The 18,582-nt window shown below is 48.3% G+C and overlaps 1 protein-coding gene across 1 annotated transcript; it reads left to right on the plus strand.

Moving 5' to 3' along the window:
- Positions 1–4,053: 4,053 nt before the first annotated feature.
- Positions 4,054–16,624, plus strand: LOC309414221 (uncharacterized protein; the record flags this gene model as incomplete). Its single annotated transcript, XM_082011518.1, is given in 13 exon segments — positions 4,054–4,262; positions 4,661–4,722; positions 5,103–5,262; positions 6,729–6,985; positions 7,822–7,895; positions 8,316–8,410; positions 9,287–9,404; positions 10,058–10,166; positions 10,529–10,690; positions 11,636–11,893; positions 14,700–14,913; positions 16,297–16,562; positions 16,565–16,624. Coding segments are annotated over 13 exon segments (1,938 nt in total). The 5' UTR covers positions 4,054–4,159.
- Between the last annotated feature and the right edge of the window lie 1,958 nt (positions 16,625–18,582).

Here is an 18,582-nt window from a genome sequence, read left to right on the forward strand (position 1 = left end):
ACCCCCCAGAAGGTTGAATTAAGAATTCAGATTAAAACATTAAATGATGTACAAAAATTGGTAGGAGATGTTAACTGGATTCGACCTATTTGTGGGATCACAAACCAAGATATGGAGCCCTTGGTTCAGCTCTTGCAAGGGGATAGCAGGTTAAACTCTCCTCAGCAATTGACCAAGGAAGCCTGGGAAGCAGTAGCAAACATTTCTGAAAAGGTAACTCAAGCATTTAGTTCTAGGATAGACCCCTCGATAGGGATCACTTTGGCAGTAGTCAATCATGAGCGACATCCCTATGCGCTTATAATACAGTAGATAACAAAGCTGGAATCAAAAGCTGAGAATTTTAGAGTGGGTCTTTTTACCTCAGTAGCACAGAAAAACCATCACCATGAAAGTAGAGTGTTTTGCAAATTTGATTATGAAAGGGCGCAACAGAATTATTGATATGTCGGCAAAGGACCTGAAAACGATTTTAATACCATTACAACAAGAATATTTGACTTGGGCTTTGCAGCACTCGGTTCCCTTCCAAACTGCATTAGCAGAATTTGAGGGTGACATTTAGATTCATTATCCATCACACAAAATGTTTACCTTTAAAAAAACCAAAAAAACTCCCCAAAAACCCCCCCAAAAACAACCCAAACATGAAGTAGAAGAAAAATCAAAGTGTAGTCAATATCCAGTTCAAGGTGCTACAGTATTTATGGATGGTGGTGGGAAAACACGCAAGGCAGCAATAGTATGGCGAGAGCATGGCGAATGGAAAGAACGGGTACTTGTCGTGCCAGGATCAGTTCAAAAGGTAGAACTACAGGCAGTAATTGAAGCCTTTAAATTATGGTCTGAAGAACCTGTGAATATAATTACTGATTCTTTATATGTAGTTGGAGTACTCCAAAGATTGGAAGGTTCAATCCTCAGACAGGTACAGCAGGAACAGCTATATCAACAATTCAGAACGCTTTGGGTTTTACTGCAGAAAAGACGACATCCTTATTACGTTATGCATATACGCAGCCATACCAACCTTCCAGGGGAATTGGTGGAAAGAAATGCAAGAGCTGATCGGCTGACTGCCGCAGTATGGGCTGAACCTGCTCCGGACCGTTTAGGTCAAGCACAAGCCTCTCATGCCTTTTTCCATCAATCTGCCAAAGTTTTAGCGAGACAATTTAATCTAAGTGCAGGTGACGCTAGAGCTATTATACAGACTTGTGCTGATTGTCAACAAATAGGCCCAGGAATCGCAATTACAGTTAGTCCCCGACGATTGCATTCGCTACAACCTATGGCAGATGGATGTGACACATGTTGCTGACTTTGGAAGATTTAAATATGTTCATGTTTCAATTGATTTCTATTCTGCAATAGTTTGGGCCACTGCACAAACAGGAGAAACTAGTAGATATGTACAAAAGCATTTGCGAGCTGCATTCGCAGCCCATGGTATACCCCTACAAATTAAAACCGATAATGGTCCTTGTTATGTAGCCCAGTCAACCCAAAGTTTTTTTGCTCAATGGGGAGTGACACATGTTACTGGAATACCACATTCCCCAACTGGACAAGCTATTGTTGAATGAATGAATCATTTCCTGAAGTGTTTATTGCAAAAACAAAAAGGGGGAGAGGCTACCATACCACCCCAAGAACATTTGAATAAAGCCTTATATGTGTTAAATTATTTCCGTCTAGCAGAAGGAGAAACATGTAAAAGGAATGACAGGAAGTCTGTTTGAGTTAACACAAAATGTGCAAGTAAAAGTTAAAAATTTGGAAAAGAATATGTGGGAAGGACCTTTTCAACTGCTAACCTGGGGACGAGGTTATGCTTGTGTCATTGCAGATTCTGGAACTCGTTGGGTACCCACAAAATGGGTAAAACCATGGGTGAAACAGTCACCATCGTCATCGTCGGACACATCTTGACACTATCAGGTGTCATCGCAATCTGGATGCCACCTCAGCCAAAAGAAAATGTATGGGTAAATCACACTGAAATTAGCAGTATCATGAGAGGAACATGGAAAGCTTTTAGGGCAAACCGCTCTATAACTACAAATCCTTTGGTAAGATATAATATTGGTTTTCATAGCTTTATACAAGCACTTTTTCCATCACTAGAAGTAGCTTCTATCGCTAGGAGTAGTACAGCTAGAATTGTTTACCTTGTAACATTCTGCTATTAATTTAAGCATAGTTGATATGTGACTGCTGGATTATGGTAAGATGCCGTGTGAACAAAGCCTTACGAACCAATAGACGGGGTGGCTGTGGCGCGTGCAGCACGTCTGGCCAGCGGGCACATGCGCCATAGGTTCCCTGTGTTGAAAGGTGACAACCGAGGCGTGTTCCGACACTCGCTGGCCACGTGTGTCGAAACTTGTTCCTTGGCAAATGTATAAATACCGGGATTTCCCGAAGAGCAGGGGGATCGGTGTATGGCAAGGCCATCGTTGCCTCCGTGGGGACGCCCACGTAAAGCTGGCACCTACTGACTGCTGGGCTGAGTTCACGGCACAGGACAATACAAGCATGTACAGATGGTCCATCTTCCTCACAGTCCTTAGGTTGCAAATGATCCATCAGGTTTTGTTTTTAGATAAACAAAAAGGGGGAGATGTTGGGATCACCCTGCATGGCTCGACCTTAAGGAGAAGGAGCTGTGGCGTTGATCTGCATGGCTCGACCTTAAGGAGAAGGAGCTGTGGCACTGAGAAGCTGGTGAACAGCTGGATATCTGCACGGCTCGGCCTTGAGGAGAAGGAGCTGTGATAAACAACTAAGAAGAAGCGAGGAAAACAGGAACACCTGCAAGCAACAATCCTGACTGTGTGAGGGGCGCGTGGACAGCGCGTGATATTTTGTATATAGCCAATTGCAATAGTGTGTGTAACAAGTTGTAACCAATCATGAGTGTGTGCGCAGTGACTAAGCGAAAATTATGATATATATTGGAGTCACACAAGACAATAAACGGCTTCGGAATATAACTCTCATAGAGTTGTGAAGTCCATCCTTCTCCCGCACAGATGGCTTACTTCCACAGTGCTGTTGCTGCTGTAATAACAACTGCAACATCAGTTAATATATGGAACCATCCCTTTTCCCTCCTGTCCCCCTCATCTACCACATGTTCTCATCTTTGTTGTATCAGAAGCATCAGGGATGCTGGGCAGACTTACCACTGGAATACACCCCTCCCCACCACACAGCCTTCACTCAGCTGATACCTATTTCTAGTGGCCTAGCATAGGTGCTGCTTGATGGTCTTTTGTGAGTAGTTTGGGGCTCTTGCACAACTTGCCAGTGGTGTTACTGGGGTGGGTGGGTTGTGTTTTTAAGCTCCAGATTGTTTTTAACTTGTTACCAGGTTGACTCCCTAATTCAGCTTCATCACCTTGAGGACCTGTGGTAGGTAAGGCAGAGCCTTCACTACTCCTGCCTGTTCTCCACATTCCTTTAACAGCCACAGCGCTGCGGGGCCAGCTGGACAGCCAGAAAGTACAACCTGGCCTGCCTGCCATGTGCCCTTGCTGCTGCAGGATTCCCTGGACCAGTCCCTACTCTTGGCATAACAAATGGGATGTCCTTTATTACTGTAGGCACCACAGTTTTACTCGGAAAAAAGAGGTGGCCCTGCCTGAGCAGCGGGGTTAGATCAGAAGACCTCCAGACGTCCCTTCCAACCTCAACCAGTCTGTGATCATGTAATTCTGTGTCCCCGTTTCCACTATGTGGTGACATCTTGGAGGCTCTCCCTGCCCCACAGCCTTCTCAGGGAGTGAGGATTGTGTGTGTGTTTTAGGGAGCAGCCCCCTTCTTACTGCAGGACCAAACCTGGCCACACCAGTGGGTGTGGGGTCATGTGGGGACATCCCTCTGTGACCCCAGTCCGTGTCACAGAGCCCCTTCTCATCATAAGCCCCAGACCCTCCCTTCACTTCTCTGCAAGGCCCTGGCAACCTCTCAGATCCAGGGGACGTGCAAAGTCTCTCCTGTACCTCAGAGACTCAGAGGACAAAGGGAGAGAGTGGGATAGTGCAGGAGCTGTTTGGTAAAGCACAGGCAAGGACATTGGAGAGGGAGTGTTTCCCACTAGGAGACATCAAAATCCTTCCCTTGGCAGCCTTGCTTGCTGACCCAAAGCAAGAACATGACAAACGTGGAAGCGCTGATCACTAACATCGAGCTCTGCAGCAAGGTTGATAGCTACGGCATGGTCACATTTCCCACCCTCAAGAAGCTTTCCTTCAGTGGTAAGGACTTTGGGAGCTCTCCGACGAGCATCACCACAGACAAGCTGAATGGCACAAATAGTTGTGGGAAGTGGAGTTTGTCCCTAGGGGGGAGGCCCTTAAGGACACCCTGAGCCCCGCGGAGTCCGGTGCACGTAGCACCTTCCCCTTGCTGTGGTGGAAGTCCCATGGATGGGTTTCCCTCAGCAGTGGGTCACACCCAGGGCTCTGGCTCTGAAGGGAAAGATGTCCTGCTGGAAGAAGACCGAGGCCAAAGATTTGGGCTGTGTCACAGATGGGTTTATCCCATGAGCCTTGTTGAAACACACTTGCATCTACAATCTGCTTGTCTACAGATGTGCTGACGGGACGTGAGCTGGCTGACTTAGAGCTTGACGTGTCTTTCCCTTGCTTTCCAGATGTCGTTACTATTTGGAGCACTGTGTCTAAGCATGTTCGGCAACAGCTCCTGCAGAGAAAGGTGGGATCCTACCCTACTCCTCCTCTCAGCCCGATGGCTTCAGGGGTCACAGCATCCCTGTGCCAGCAAGTGCCATTGTTCTTCCCAGAACTGCATTGCCATTTACAAATTTGCCACAAATGTGCCAAAGACCAGCTTCTCCGTAAATTGAGACACATTAAATAAATAACTAAATAACTAAATAAATAAAATCAGTACCATAAAATACCTGTTTTATACATATGCAATATATAAATACAGAAATAAAAGTCTGGTTGAGGTGTGCAAAAGTGTTCTGCACCAAGAGTCGGCCGGGCACAAGGTGCGCCCCTTGCAAGCTCTCACAGGTCCTCACTTTGCTTTTCAACCTACAAATGCTTGCCCTTCTCTTCTTTTTCCAGCCTCAGGCTGTCAGCATAACAGGACTGGGGACGTTTTATATCCAAAAATGGCGCTCTCTTGAAAATGGCGAGGTGCACACATTTCAGAGACCTATGTTTTCACTGTCCAGGACTATTGCAGAGATCCGTGAGCTGCAACATGCTTCTGCACCTGTTCCTGGTAAGAACAGCAATGAAATTCTTTGTTTTCCCCTACGTCCATATATTTGGGGTTTATACTGGTTGCTGTTTAGAGGTGTGATAAATGATTTAGTCCCAAACAGGATTCCAATTCAAGTTTACAATTTATTAAACGAATAGAGGCAAGCAAACAGTGCTGGGTGCACCGGGAGTCTCCGCTCCACCAAGACGCACGCAGTACAGTTCCTGTTCTTGGTTTATATCCTGTCTGCTAATACATATTCATGAATAGGCGTGTCATCTTCTTCGGCGCATGCCCTCTTCTCCTTCTAGAGTCTTCTCGAATCTTCCTCGGCGTGCCCCCAGGATGACCCCAAACTTTATGCATGCACTTTACAAGTTTCTCTTTACACAATACTATGCGGTCAGTGGTCAAACTGGTTTGAGCTGATATACCAGCAAAGTAGTTTAACTTTCTCCTGTAAAATACCCCTTTTTATGGTGCAGGAGAAATCCATAAAAGTCCAGAAGGTTACACTTCATCACACGAATCAGATGAACATATTTCACAGAGGCAATGATGGACAGACACATCAGAGGCCTTCTGAAGGCCCCGAGAGCAACCTCTGTGGGATGACACAAACAGCCCACCAAGTAGTAATGCCTAGAAAGGGGCCATTTCTTTCGTACTAGTTTTTATTAAGGCTGTACAAAGTTAGACCATCTCTCCATGATCTGCTTTAGCAACTGGCTTCATGCCAGCCACGTTATTGATTTGTAGGATGCCTGCTGGCTGATGGTCATTTATTGGAACTGTTTAGCATAAAGCTGTTGAGGTGATGCTGATGCTTTGTTCTTGTACCACGTTGGATTTTGTTGAGGCAAATGCCCACAGGCCCATAGAGCTTTTTTTATGCAGAGAAGTCAAAAGAGGTCAAAGTCAGCTGTGAAGAGCCTTGAACGAGAGATGGAAATGATAGCTAGCACAGAAAACTGACAACAGCCAGATTTGCTGCCATTTCTGACCATTGCTGCCATTGCTGAATCTGCAGTGTGCCATTGATGAGGCCTGCACAGCATTAAGAGCTTGATGGTTTATTTGTGTTTATATCCAAATCTCCCCAGACCAGGAGTGTGCTACATGTGGGCTCAGCTCCATGGCCCAGCACGCTCCACTCTTCCCGTGGGAACCAGCCCCATTCTTCCCTCCTTGTCCTGCCCTCCTCTGCAGTGTGGACGCAGATGGCGAAGGTCCTTGGACACAGATGGCCAAGGTCCTTGGTTCCTGTATCTGTTTAGGGAATCATGGCTGCAGCTTGGCACATCCATTAATGGAGTGATTTGACCTTAACTTGAGGAGGGGCCTACATCAGCTCCTTTAAGGAGCTGCACCAGGTGGTTAGACCAGTCAGTGCTATAGCAGTGTATTTTGCCTGGGAGCTGCTGGCACTTTCTTTGAGTCTGTTCAACTGCTGCCTGAGTTACAGTCTTCCTCCTCTTTTCCAGGCGAGATTAAGAAAGTGTCTGTGAGCTACAAGAAGATCCACTCAGATGTCCCCTATTCTGAGGAAGTCGTGCAGAACTGTGTGCAGGAGACCCTGAACTTTCTCTACTTCATCCTAAAAAACAGACAAGACGTGAACTTCATTTTAAAGGATTTTGGCACTCTTGCTATCCGGGGAACAGAAGTGACAATGGCATTTTGCAAAGACTTTTTACTAAGCCTCAACGAGTCTACATACGTGGTAGAGAAGTTGCTCACTGTAAGTTTATTGTTTTTCCAGTGCTACTTAGGGTGGGTTTGACATCCCATGAACAGACTGAGGAACTAAGTCCTGCTGGCCAGCTGTAACCTGCTGGGTCACTTGGGCTAGGCATGGTCTGTAGCAGTGAAAGCTTTCTGTAGCTTCTTTCTTTTATTTGCTGTGGTTCAAGGTGCTGGACAGGTACGCAGTACTACTTTTGGTGGGCAAGGGAAAGCGCTGAAAGGGCCTTGCCATGAAATAAGAAAAAGGCTAAAGCAATGGCAGGGGTGATGGTGTCCACCCAACACTCTGGACATGAGGCTGAGGTGCAGAGACAGCAAGGCCTTGCTGAGACCAGCCCCTCGTGGCTACTGGCACGCTCTTGGTGTAGTTCTTCTGGCCTGACGGAAGAGAAGGAGCCGGTGGCTGGGTTCCTCCATACTGCAGAGGCATGCAGGCTCTTTGGAAGTCTTTGGAAGGATTCTGGGGATAAAACCAGCTCAGAACCATTTGCTCTCGGTTCAGCAATAGTTAAAGCAAGCCACCTCACTGCAACCAGCAGCCAGGAACCCAGGCTCATAATGGGTCTTCCCTTGTGTTTGCCTCCATTGACTTCTTCCCTGGTAAACAAGGAGTCTCCTGCCTGACACCATCAACTCTTGTCCTTGCAAAAGGGCTGGCAATGTTCCTCACCCTAGCAGATTCTATGCTGCGCAGCTTTTTTAGCAGGGGGCTGAGGCACTTGGCCAGAAGTTTGCTGAGAGGCCATTAATTCTTGGAGCTATGGAAAGGCCATTGTGAGCAATGAGTTAGTTTCCCTGGAGTCACATCAGATGTTCCTGTCCTTGTTGCAGAAGAAATGGGTGATATTGGACAAAGAAGTCACTCTTTCTCCAAGCCATTTTGGCCATGTCCACCAGTTTCCACAGTGAGTATATTTGTTTCTGCAGCCCTTGTCTGACCAAGCACAGATGTGCTCTTTCCACTGGTAGAGACTGCCAAAACATTTAACAGAAGTAAGAACCTTCTATTTCTGTTGTTCTGAATATAACATGGAAAGCTCCTCTTAGAGGGTGGATCAAAGACCAGATGCATGCAAGTCCTCTGTCTGTGATATTTCTGTGCCTTCTGTGAAACTCAGGTGAATCAAAGTATCTCCAAAACATCTTCCTGAGTCAAAATGGCACAGGAGGACTGAGGCAAAAAACCAAAACATCTGTCTAGCGAGGGGCTGCTGAGCCGTTCCCGAGGCCAGCACTGCTCGGTGGTTCCCTTAATGGCCTAGGACGTGAGGCTGGCTCTACAGAGAAGCCCTTTTCTCAGAATGGTGCCTTCCTCCTGCTTCCAGGTTTGAGATGAGGGCAGTGCCTCGAAGAGCTTCTCTCACAGATGAAGAGATATTTACAGGAGGCGAGAGTGCTTTGAGCAGCACGGGAGTAAGAGGTAATGTTAGCGACTGATTCCTGGCAGATATTTGTGCATTCGTCTGTCTTCATTACTGATAGGTGTTTAGGGCCCAGGCTACAATAGATGCCTGGGATGGCAGACGCACCCTGTGTGCCTCTGTTTACCTCTCTTGATTGTCTCAAGGGACTCGTTTTGGAGCAAGATCCCAGGGGGCCTCAGTACCACCAACTGCAGTTGATGGTGTTGAAGTATGTCTTACCCCTGCACTCCATGACCTGGAGGATACCTCTTCCATTTCAGGAGTTTGTTTGTGCAGGGAGGAGTAAATGTTTGCGGAAGTAGATCAGCACTGTGAATCACAAACTGCCTTGAGTTGTGGGATGCTGGGGGGGTGGTGTATCTCTTGGAAGCACTGTGGCGTGATTCAATAGAAAAATCACATAGAGAACAACTGTGCAAAGGTTGCTAAGCTGTGCCAAGACCTCACTTCTCTTTTAAAGTTGGGAAGTCTATCTCCTCAACCTAAATTTCTCAGGAACATCAGAGCTATAATGTATTTAAGTTGAATGTGCCAGGATAGCAAATTTTTTTATACCAAACATGTCTGCAACACCAAGAAATTGTTCCTCCAAAAGAGACTGTTAAGCACCAGGACCCGTCTCCCCCTGAAGGCCACTGTGTGCAGAGGAAAGACTAGCCACAGCAGGAGAAAATCACATCAAAGAGAATAATGTGGCTATCAAGTGCTGAACAGGATCAAGGGCTAGTGTCAGGAAGGGCTTAAGATCTCCCTCTGAGAAAACAGGTCTCAGAAGGAATGCCAGTGAGGCCTCAAACAGCTTCTAACATTGCAGAGCAGATCTGTGCCTCCTCCTGCCTGTTCTAAGAGGTTTTCTCCTTTCATGCTTGCAGCAGCTGTTCATCGCACATTGCACCTTCTGCAAAGGCGCGTTTCTCCAGACCACTTAGCCAGAGCTGAGATGGAGGAAGAAGCAGAGGAGAAGACAGAGGGAGGAGGGCCTCCTGGCAGGTGAGACTCTGAAAGGACTCAATTAGAGTGGTCTTGTGCTCTAGTGCTTGTGCGGGATGTTTTATAGGTTTATACAATAATGGAGGTTGGAAGGGCTCTTGGGAGGTCCTAGTCCAACTGGCTGCTCCAAGCAGAGTTAGCTATGAGCTCAGGGTCAGACCAGGTTGCTCAGGATGTTATCCAGTCTTTCTTCAAAGCTTTCAGGGACGGAGACTACCCAAGCTCTCTGAGAAACCTGTTCCCTTTGGACCCAGTGTTTGTATTAACTCAGGGCCGTTAACACATGTCACCACACAGTGCATTTCCTTGCTGGATGGGAAGTCCCACAGTATTTGGGACTGCTTTGCAGTGGTCCATGTAATGGCCAGGAGGGGGATGCCAGTATCTCCAGATGCCTGTCATTGCACAGGATGCAAATCCTCTCATCTTCCATCAAGAGGGACGCATGAGGTTGCGTGTCCCGGAGCCTTCCGTATGGAAAAAGCTCATCTTGATTTCCTTGGTGGACATCTGAGCATTACAGCTCAGGGTTATCCCTGTCTCTGTGGAGGGGAAGACAATTGGGTGAAGCTCTGCTGCTGAAGCAGGTGAGCAGCGTGAGTACAGGATGGAGAAGAAACTCTTCCTGCACTCACCCCAGTGTATACTTTCAGACTGTTGCCACAATGTGCAGGCACAGAAGGAAGGCAGCACAAAGACACTCCTTTCGAGAGCCCTGAATTGCCATTACCTACTTCTGAAGAACAAAGGCAGACAGGACAGGTATGTAGTATGGATTGAGGCAATTGTTGTGTCACTTGGTTGTAGAAAATCAAGTGGGAATATCTTAGGAGAAATAGGTGCATAAAAAAATACCCAGATACTGATGCTGAGTTGCTGTCGTACTGTGGCTCGTTTTCCCATTGTTACCTATGTTTGGTATTGTTGATCTCAGAAAAGGAACTGTAGCCCTTTTCAAAAGTTAGCTCTTTGGTGACTTAGTTCATCGGTCGTGGCTGTATCTGTAAGAACTGTCTGTCGACAGAAACTGCGAAAAAAGGGAAGATGAGGGAGAGAAGAGCATTACTTAAAAAGAAAAGGCAGGTGAGACTAACAGCTGCTATTGCATTTGTGGATTCCTGTAGAAAGGACAGTCTGTATTTGGGCTGAACAATAGAAGAAAACTGGAGGCGTCCATGGCCAAAAGGAAGGAGAAAGAAGAGAACACAAAAGCAGGAAGGGTCACCTTGCCAGCATTGCCTCAACAGCAAGCTGAGAGAGAAAGCAACAAGATGCAGAGGGCCCAGGTACGGGAGTATCAACAGAGCAGCCTTTTTCTGGTTGGGGTGGCACTGAGTTGGGAAGGTCTTCCCACGTCCCAGCAGCATCACTCCCTCCAAAGAGCACTGCGGCCGGCTGTGGTTTTCGTTCTCACCTGCTCACTGCTGTGAGGGAGAAACTGCCAGTCGAGGCCAAGGGGCAAAACAAGCAGCTGGCCATGGTGAGGGCATCAGTGGGCCTGCTCCATCCCTGGAAAGGAGGCCACCTCTGCCCGGGTGCCAACTCTGGAGCTCAAGCAGGATCTCTCCCAGTCACATGGCCTGAGCCAGCTCCAGACAGCAGTGTGGAGCGGGAGAGCTGTCTCTCCAAGTAGCATGGAGAGCACTCTGGCCATTCTTCATAAGTAAAATGGCCGACACGTTATTTCAGCTGCTCCTTGGTGTCAGGGACCCAGCATTCTGTGAAATGGCAGGACCCACCTGTTTTCGTGCTACTCTGATGGCCCTGTCTCCACCCCACCCCACCCGGTCCAGCCCGAAGCACGTCAGAACTGGAGGCCCCTGCCCACTACACACATGGAGGCCCCACTTTTGACCACATCCTACCACATGTGTTTCCCCACTGTTCTGTGATGGGCTTGCTGTTGTTTTTGGAAACAACCATACCCACCTGACTCCAACTCTCAATTCTGCAGGAAGCGCATCTGTCACATAAAGCAGCGGTGTTAGCTGCGAGGATGTGATTGAGGGTTTGACTAACGTCGGGCCAGAGGTGGTCTTGGAGCATGGTTTCCAATTACACCACTGGAGAAATATGCATCCAACTTTTCCCTTTAAACTGAAAGCAAGTAGGCCCCACAGGGCCATCCAAATCTAGACATCACATTCTTTTTGTTCCACCTGTGGCAAGACCAGCTTCTCCCTTTTTGAAACCAACTTGGGCCACAGACTTCTGTCATGTCTGTCTTGCAGCTGACCCACGAGGAAGAAGATAGCCTCAGCTCCCCCAAGACCACCTCTGATACAGAAGAAGGTCTACAAACAGCAGAGGCTTGGATTCAGGCGAGGAGGCAGTTTCGCACTGAGCTGGAAAGCTTAGGGGACATTGAAAAATGGCTGACTCAAAAACCTTCCCTCAGCAATCAAGAAGAAAGATGCTGGCAAAGAATAAAGGCACACAGAGCAGACAGGAGGGCTGCTGTCAAATCAGCCATGACTGACAGCCTGGACGTAAGTACGGAAGTGCATGGGAAGTAGCACCTGCTGTCAAATCAGTAGAGTGATGCTGCTTTACCCCAGCTGATGCCACACTGACAGGCATGGTGCTCCTGGATAATGGTGATCTCAGGGTATTTTATAAACCTTTTCAGCTCTCACCACCAAAGAGCAGCCAGCCTTGGAAGAAGGGTAGCATTCCCCTTGTTTGTGCACCATATCCCCAGGCTCTTGTCACACTGCATAACCTCCTGCAACAAAAGAAGCTGAGGATGGTGGACATATTCATAAAGGCTGGTATGGACAGGAAGAAGATCAAGAGAGTGGACTTCATTAAAATCATCAAGGAGGTACGTAGGGAACAGAAAAGTAATGAACTGCTGCAATTCTGCCCTATTTTCCTGCATGCCAACCCAGAGCAAATGGAAGAGCTTCAGCAAGGGGCGTTTTTGCTTGCCTTACTCTCAGAGAATGGCTCTGACAACCTCTGAAAAGCTGAAGGGCAAAGGGAAGGGAAAGCAGCAGAGATGCACCTAGAGCGAGTCCCAGGGGGGAGTGAAGAAATCCACTGCCTCACAGACTCGGAAGACAGTCACTGCTCAGTAATGTGGCTGTTGGGATCCTGCTGTAGGCTCTGAAAGTGGCATTGAGTTTCCCAGCATTGATGCTTGGTTCTTCCCCTACGAGGCTCCTACATCTCCCCACCGCTCTGCCTTTCAGTACATGTTTGCACAGCACGGCTCACACTGGGCCTCACTTTCAGTGAGGAAGCGTCACTGAACGTGCCGCAGCATTACAAAGCTGTGAAGAACACGTTCAGGTTTATTAGGGTTTAGCAGTTCAGATGTTAACTGATATTCTAGTCTGAGCCAAAACATCTTCCTGAAACCCAGAGGGCTGGGAAGTTTGTCACAGTAAAAGCCGAGAGCTCTGCAGGGGGCAGCAGAAGACCGGTCAAGTTGCGAATGCTTCATAAACCCAAGGAAAACTCAGCAGGTTGCCTTTGTGCCATGCTTCCCTGCAAAAGCATCTGGAACAACAGCAAAGCTCACCCCTCCCATGCTGGGGGCAAGCCTTGACCTTTTGGTGATTCCACTGTCATTTTCTGTTCTGGTTGCCAGACCAAAGTTCCCATCAGCGACAAGGATCTGGAGGATGTGGTCATCTTCTTGACTTCCTCAAAACCAGGGAATTTTATAAGCCCCAAAGATCTCATTGACTGTCAAAAGCAGTGGCTGGAAATGAGAAAAGGACAATCCCAAGAGACCAAAACAGGTGAGAGGAGAGCACTGGTTGGGAAAGCATCTCTATACAGACAGGAAATGCCAAAGTGAGTCCAGAATATGGCTTCTTGAGACCATTGTCCTAGAGCAGTGGCCAGAAGGAGACTTCTAGGGAAAAGCTGAAGAATCCGGAATATGTGCAATACTGTAGTCAGTCCAATTGCAGCAGACAGGTTATCCAATCTTTCAGGTTGGGATCAAAGTTTGAACCCTGCAGCTTAACATACTGTACTGCATTTTGTTTGTTAGCATTCATGATCCAGCTCATCCAAAACAAGACCCTTTCTTCAGCTGTTGATGGCAGCTGGAAAACACCAATTCAGAAGAGCTTATTCTTTAGTAAGCTCTGTTGGGAGTTCCAATGACCACAACGTGCCAACACCCTTTGTGTTAAATATGGATCAGGTGTTCCTTTCTGCTACACTCTAACATGGCTTCTCTGGGCTTTTTCTTTGTTTTTTAATCTCTGCTAGGAGTAGAAGCTCAGTTCCAGAAAGCCACCTGCAAAACTGCCACTTGTCCACCTTCTGCTGGGGGCACAGACAAAGGGATGAAGCCTACCAAGCCTGAGAAACAGTTAATACACTTGGAAGTTCCACCAGTCAACACCGAGCCAGAGCGACGACATCTGAGCTATGATGAAATGGAAGGGACTGGAAAACTCTTAAGAGACAGGAGACGGTGGGAGAAGGTACTGTGTATGGCAAGAGAACAAGCACACCTGCATGCCTTGGCAAATGTGGGATGGGTTAGAGGACAGTGCAGCAGTAAAGGAAAGGGCAAGGGGTTACTGTGAGTATTAGCTTCTCAGTATTCCCTTGGCCACATGGTGCCTTGCAGCTGAGGTGCTACAAGCCATCTCAAACGATTCGTTTGGCTTCTGAACACTCTGGTGAGATAAACACTTCCTCTGGATGACTGGCAAGAAGAAGAAGAAGAAGAGGAGGAAGAGGAGGAGGAGGAGGAGCTGAAGCAGTTTCTCTGTCTGGGGACAGAATCATTGACCTGTCCACCAGACTGTGATTTGTCCCTTAAGGTGCTGATAAGCACTTTTGTCCTGTTCACTTGCGAGGCTCAATGCAGGACAGTCCAATGGAAACATAACAGTGACTCACTCATTCACTCAGTCCCATATGTCTTCTTTGGAGCATCTTGTGTTGGATGAACTCTGGCAGAATCCAGGGCTACCTCCTCTTTGCCTGTGTGCTGCCTCACAGTCACCAGCAATGGCGAGAGCCTCCGGCTCCCTGACACAATCGGAAACGAGAAGGTGACTGCAAGGCTTCTTCATCTGAGGCACCTGTGCCCGGTGTGCTGTTCTTCTGCTAAGTCCTCCAGGAAGTATCTGTTTGAGGACCCAGCTCTGGCTGGGAACTGGACTCCCAGAGGAGTGCCTGTCCCTGTGATCCCATTGCAGGGTGCCGACTCCTGTTTGCGCACACTTTTGAGATGAATCCCTGCCTGTAGGTTCTCTGAAGGGAACGCAGCAACTCCAGGGCCCCACTGGATGCTAATCAGGACGTGCCCTTTACTTGCAGAACAAAGACAGCCTGATAGAACGGAAAGAAAAGTGCCGGATGGTGAGATCTGGGGATGGCCCCATTGATGAGCATTGCTTGCCGTCAACTGTAGAGGCTGACTTGGGAGAACTGGTTGACCGATATCGCAGGAATGCTTTCATAAGCTATCTGAAGAGCTCCAACCGGTGCAAAGAGCGCAGTGTTCACATCACTGAGCCAACGCTGCAGAAAGGTAAGGCAAAGACCAAGGGCCTGATCTCAATGCACTAAATCTGACAAGTTCGTGTCTCTTCCCAAGCCCAGAAGCATGACTAACGTCAGGGGGCACTGCTGATGGAGGATGTTTGCAGCCCTTGGAGGGCCATGGCAGATGCTGCTGGTTAGGATCAGCAATATCATCAGCAGGGCCAGAGCAGGGCTGAGATATCAAAGGGTGCTGCAGATCAGGCAGGACCGTCCCGCATTGCCCCTGGGATGGTAGCCAGGTTCAACTGAGAGTGCAGCTCACGAGACAGGTTCGTGGTAATGGGGCCGGGAAGGTCAAGCCGGGAAGTCAGACCAGTGCCAGGATCAGCAGGTCCATAGCCAGGAACAGACATGGCTGTGGCTGAGCTGCAGACTGCTACGGCTACAACATCTGAGCTGATGGGCTCCTGATCCCAGGGCGAGGCATGACTCTCTTCTCTGTGCACTTTGCCAACAGCCCTGCTGCATCCAGGAGACAAGATCATCAAGGAAGGAGAAGAGATAAGGAAGATCAGGCAGCCTGGAGGATACTACAGCACAGGACGTGATGCTCCATCATCTAGGCACACCTCCAGATCAGGAACTGCATCTGGCAGCCAGGCCAAGGAGGCAGACAATAGGTTTGTTCAAAGAGTGCTTAAGATCACTTCCCTCCTGCTGCCCTGCTGTGTATCACCCCTCTGTGCTCAGTCCCCAAGGCATCAGAGGCAGTACTGAGGTATTGGAGTGAACCATTAGGATGCTACACGGGAGCAGTGAGCGACAGCAAAGAGGCAGATCCTTTTCTCAGCTACATGGCCACTCCTGTGTTTTAGCTAAGTCATTGGGTTGCAGCGGTGCTGGTGAACAGTTTGCGGTGCCTGGCAGGAGCCTTGCAGACTAGCTGGGACTAGCTCTGTGCTCTGAACTACAGAGGTGACAAAACTTCTCCTCGGGCAGACCCAACACTTGTCTGAAATCTCCTCAGAGAAGTTTATTATTGTGGAAGGAAGACAATCCTGAAGATCTGAACTTTGGATGGCTGGAAAAACCTTTGGAGAGAAAAAAAACGTTGCAAAGCAGAGCACAATCTTCTTTGTTTCTCTCAGTTAAAATGTTTAGATACTACAGTGATGGGCAACATACCAGCTCTTAAGATAGCTTCACAGGCTGGCATTTCCACTGTCAGTCATGTCTAATAAGGACCGACACAGTCTGCATGGGTCTGGCAGATCTTCCCAGAGCCTGTAAGCCCAGAGAGCTGGTTCTTGTCAGGCTGACTTTTGCCCTTACTAAGAGAAGCAGTGAAACTGTTTATTTCTGTAAAGCATGCTATTCTCTCTTACATTTTTTTTTTCTTCCTTCCCTCCCTCCCCTTTTTATTGCACAGGCATCTTCAGAGGAATAAGATGCAAAAGTCAAGTGACAATAACTTCTGGCCAGGTCATCTCCTGGACAAGCTATGCCTTTACTTTCCTGAAAAGCAGCACGACAGGGCACATGCCTTGTTCAGCTATGTTCATCCAACCAGGCCTGCTTACCATGGCATCTAAAGCCCTGACTGCAGCTAGTTCCTCAGCGAGCCAGGACACTTGGCCTCCAGAAACACTGCCTTCAAGAAGACCCATTCCACCTGAAGCTCTTCTCCCAGCAGCAGCAGCAGTGTGCACAGCCTCAGTTGGCTCAGGGGATCTGGGCCCCACTTCTGGATAAAATAAAGATATTAAATAAAAAAAACGTATACTCAAGCTGAAGGTGTGGGAGCTGGGCTGGCCACAGAATACAATGCTCAACTGGGAGCTTTTCTGCTTGCCTCGTAACAAAAGTCCTCAGCACTTTGTGACATATAACGATCACCACGATTCCTGAGCCCAAGAGCTGCGGCTGAAGTAGGCAGGATCCAACCCTTCCCCTTGTGGCATCTGGCACTGCCAGTTCCCGAAGTCTGACCCTGTCTAGGGACAGGGGGACGCTGGGGGCTCTGTGGAGCAGCCATCTGCAAAACACACGTGGCAGGGCTCAGAGGGTCGCCAAGTTGCTGAGCCTCTAGTTCAGTCCCAGCAGAGATCAGACTGGAGGATCCTGGTGAAGGATTGCAGGAACCCCAGTTATGAGTGCAAAGAACAAAGCCATCATTAATTAGTTAATGCAGATAAATGACACTTCTGCAGGAGCCTGTCACAGCACTTGGTGCCACAATGGTCCCCTTCCCTTGTGGCACCTAAAGAGTCATTACAGGGTCAGCATTCATCAGTCCCATCAGGGGACAGGGCCAGCTCCCACTGCCGCCCTTGACATGGCAAGTCCCCAACTGACTCCTTCCTGGCTTTTTCCCTCAGGAATAGGGTAATAATTTGGAAGGAAACCATTTTTGTGGAGAGGTTTCGCTCATGGGGGAGCCCTTGAAACACCATCCCTTTCCCAAGGAAATGCTTCTGTCCTGCGTCTTGAACAGGGATTCACCATGCCATGGACAAGCAAACTATGGTGTAGCTGCCAGGGACAGCAAACAGGCAAACTGGAGCATCAGACACCACATACAGGATTTTAAGACTGGTCTGAAACTGATCTTTAACTCCTCAGAGAAAGTCTCCAATTCCACCCACATTGCACAGAGGTAAACTGGTATCTGTGTCATGGACACAGTACTTTGTACAGAACTGGAGAGAGCAAAATGGGATGCCCTTTATGACAGGACATCAGAGTTTTGCTTGGAAAAAAAAGAGCCCAAAGACCCTCCCAGTGCCCCCCAATCCCTCCAAAAGGCTCTCAGTACAGCCCAGTGTTGCGTTAAGAGGCAGAGCAATTTGGCAGAAACTAAACCCCCTTGCTTTCCAGTCGATCCTCAGATATCAGAGGGACTGGGGGTGGCTGAGCTTAGGTTCTGAGTGATGCCCAAAGTCAGCATTAGCAGTCCGGTCGCGCCCAACACCTTCGTTGGACTATCACGGGTCCGGATGCACTACTAACATCACACTACTTGCTCAGCCGGACACCTCCTGGACTAACACGGCCGCACTCAGAGCTACGGTCGCGTTCAGGGACAACACACACACGGCTGAGTCAATCAACAGTGCGATTTATTGAAGCAACAGATACACAGGTTCTTTGGATTGCCGGTGATAAATTCACTGTCTGCAAAGCACGTGCAAATACCAAAAGTATGAGTAACGCTACTTGGCTATAAACGCGTTAAAAGATGTAAAGTGACTCTATAGAGATTTCTAAGTTTCCCGGGGAGGCACTTGGTAGGACCAAGTGTTTGAATCTTACCCAGCGGCGTCCCGATGGGGGGGGAGGGGGTAGAGAGGCTCAGCCCATCGACTGATCCCAGAAGTTAGAATAGTACACGACGATGGTATCTTCCCTAACATCCAGCCCTTAAAACACTATTTTATAGTATTTTACTTTGCAGGTGGAGCTTGAGTGACTCTAGTCATACATACCTTTCTCAGGATTGGTGCAGAATTCTCTCGCTTCGCATTTAAAGGTACAGACTAGGAAAAATTCAGTGCGCACACTCATTGAGGAGGGGTCGCACCTTGGGAGGGTGGTAACTTTTGAGAGGGGTGTGCGTTTTAGTATTACAATGATATTATAATTAGCAAAGTTCACTCCAAGTACAGCACTTCATCAAAGTTGACAGGTCCTCGGCCCAGGACATCGCAAGCGCAGC

The sequence above is a fragment of the Phaethon aethereus genome, assembly GCF_964289735.1.
Source record: "Phaethon aethereus genome assembly, chromosome: 28".
Taxonomy (NCBI): Eukaryota; Metazoa; Chordata; class Aves; order Phaethontiformes; family Phaethontidae; genus Phaethon; species Phaethon aethereus.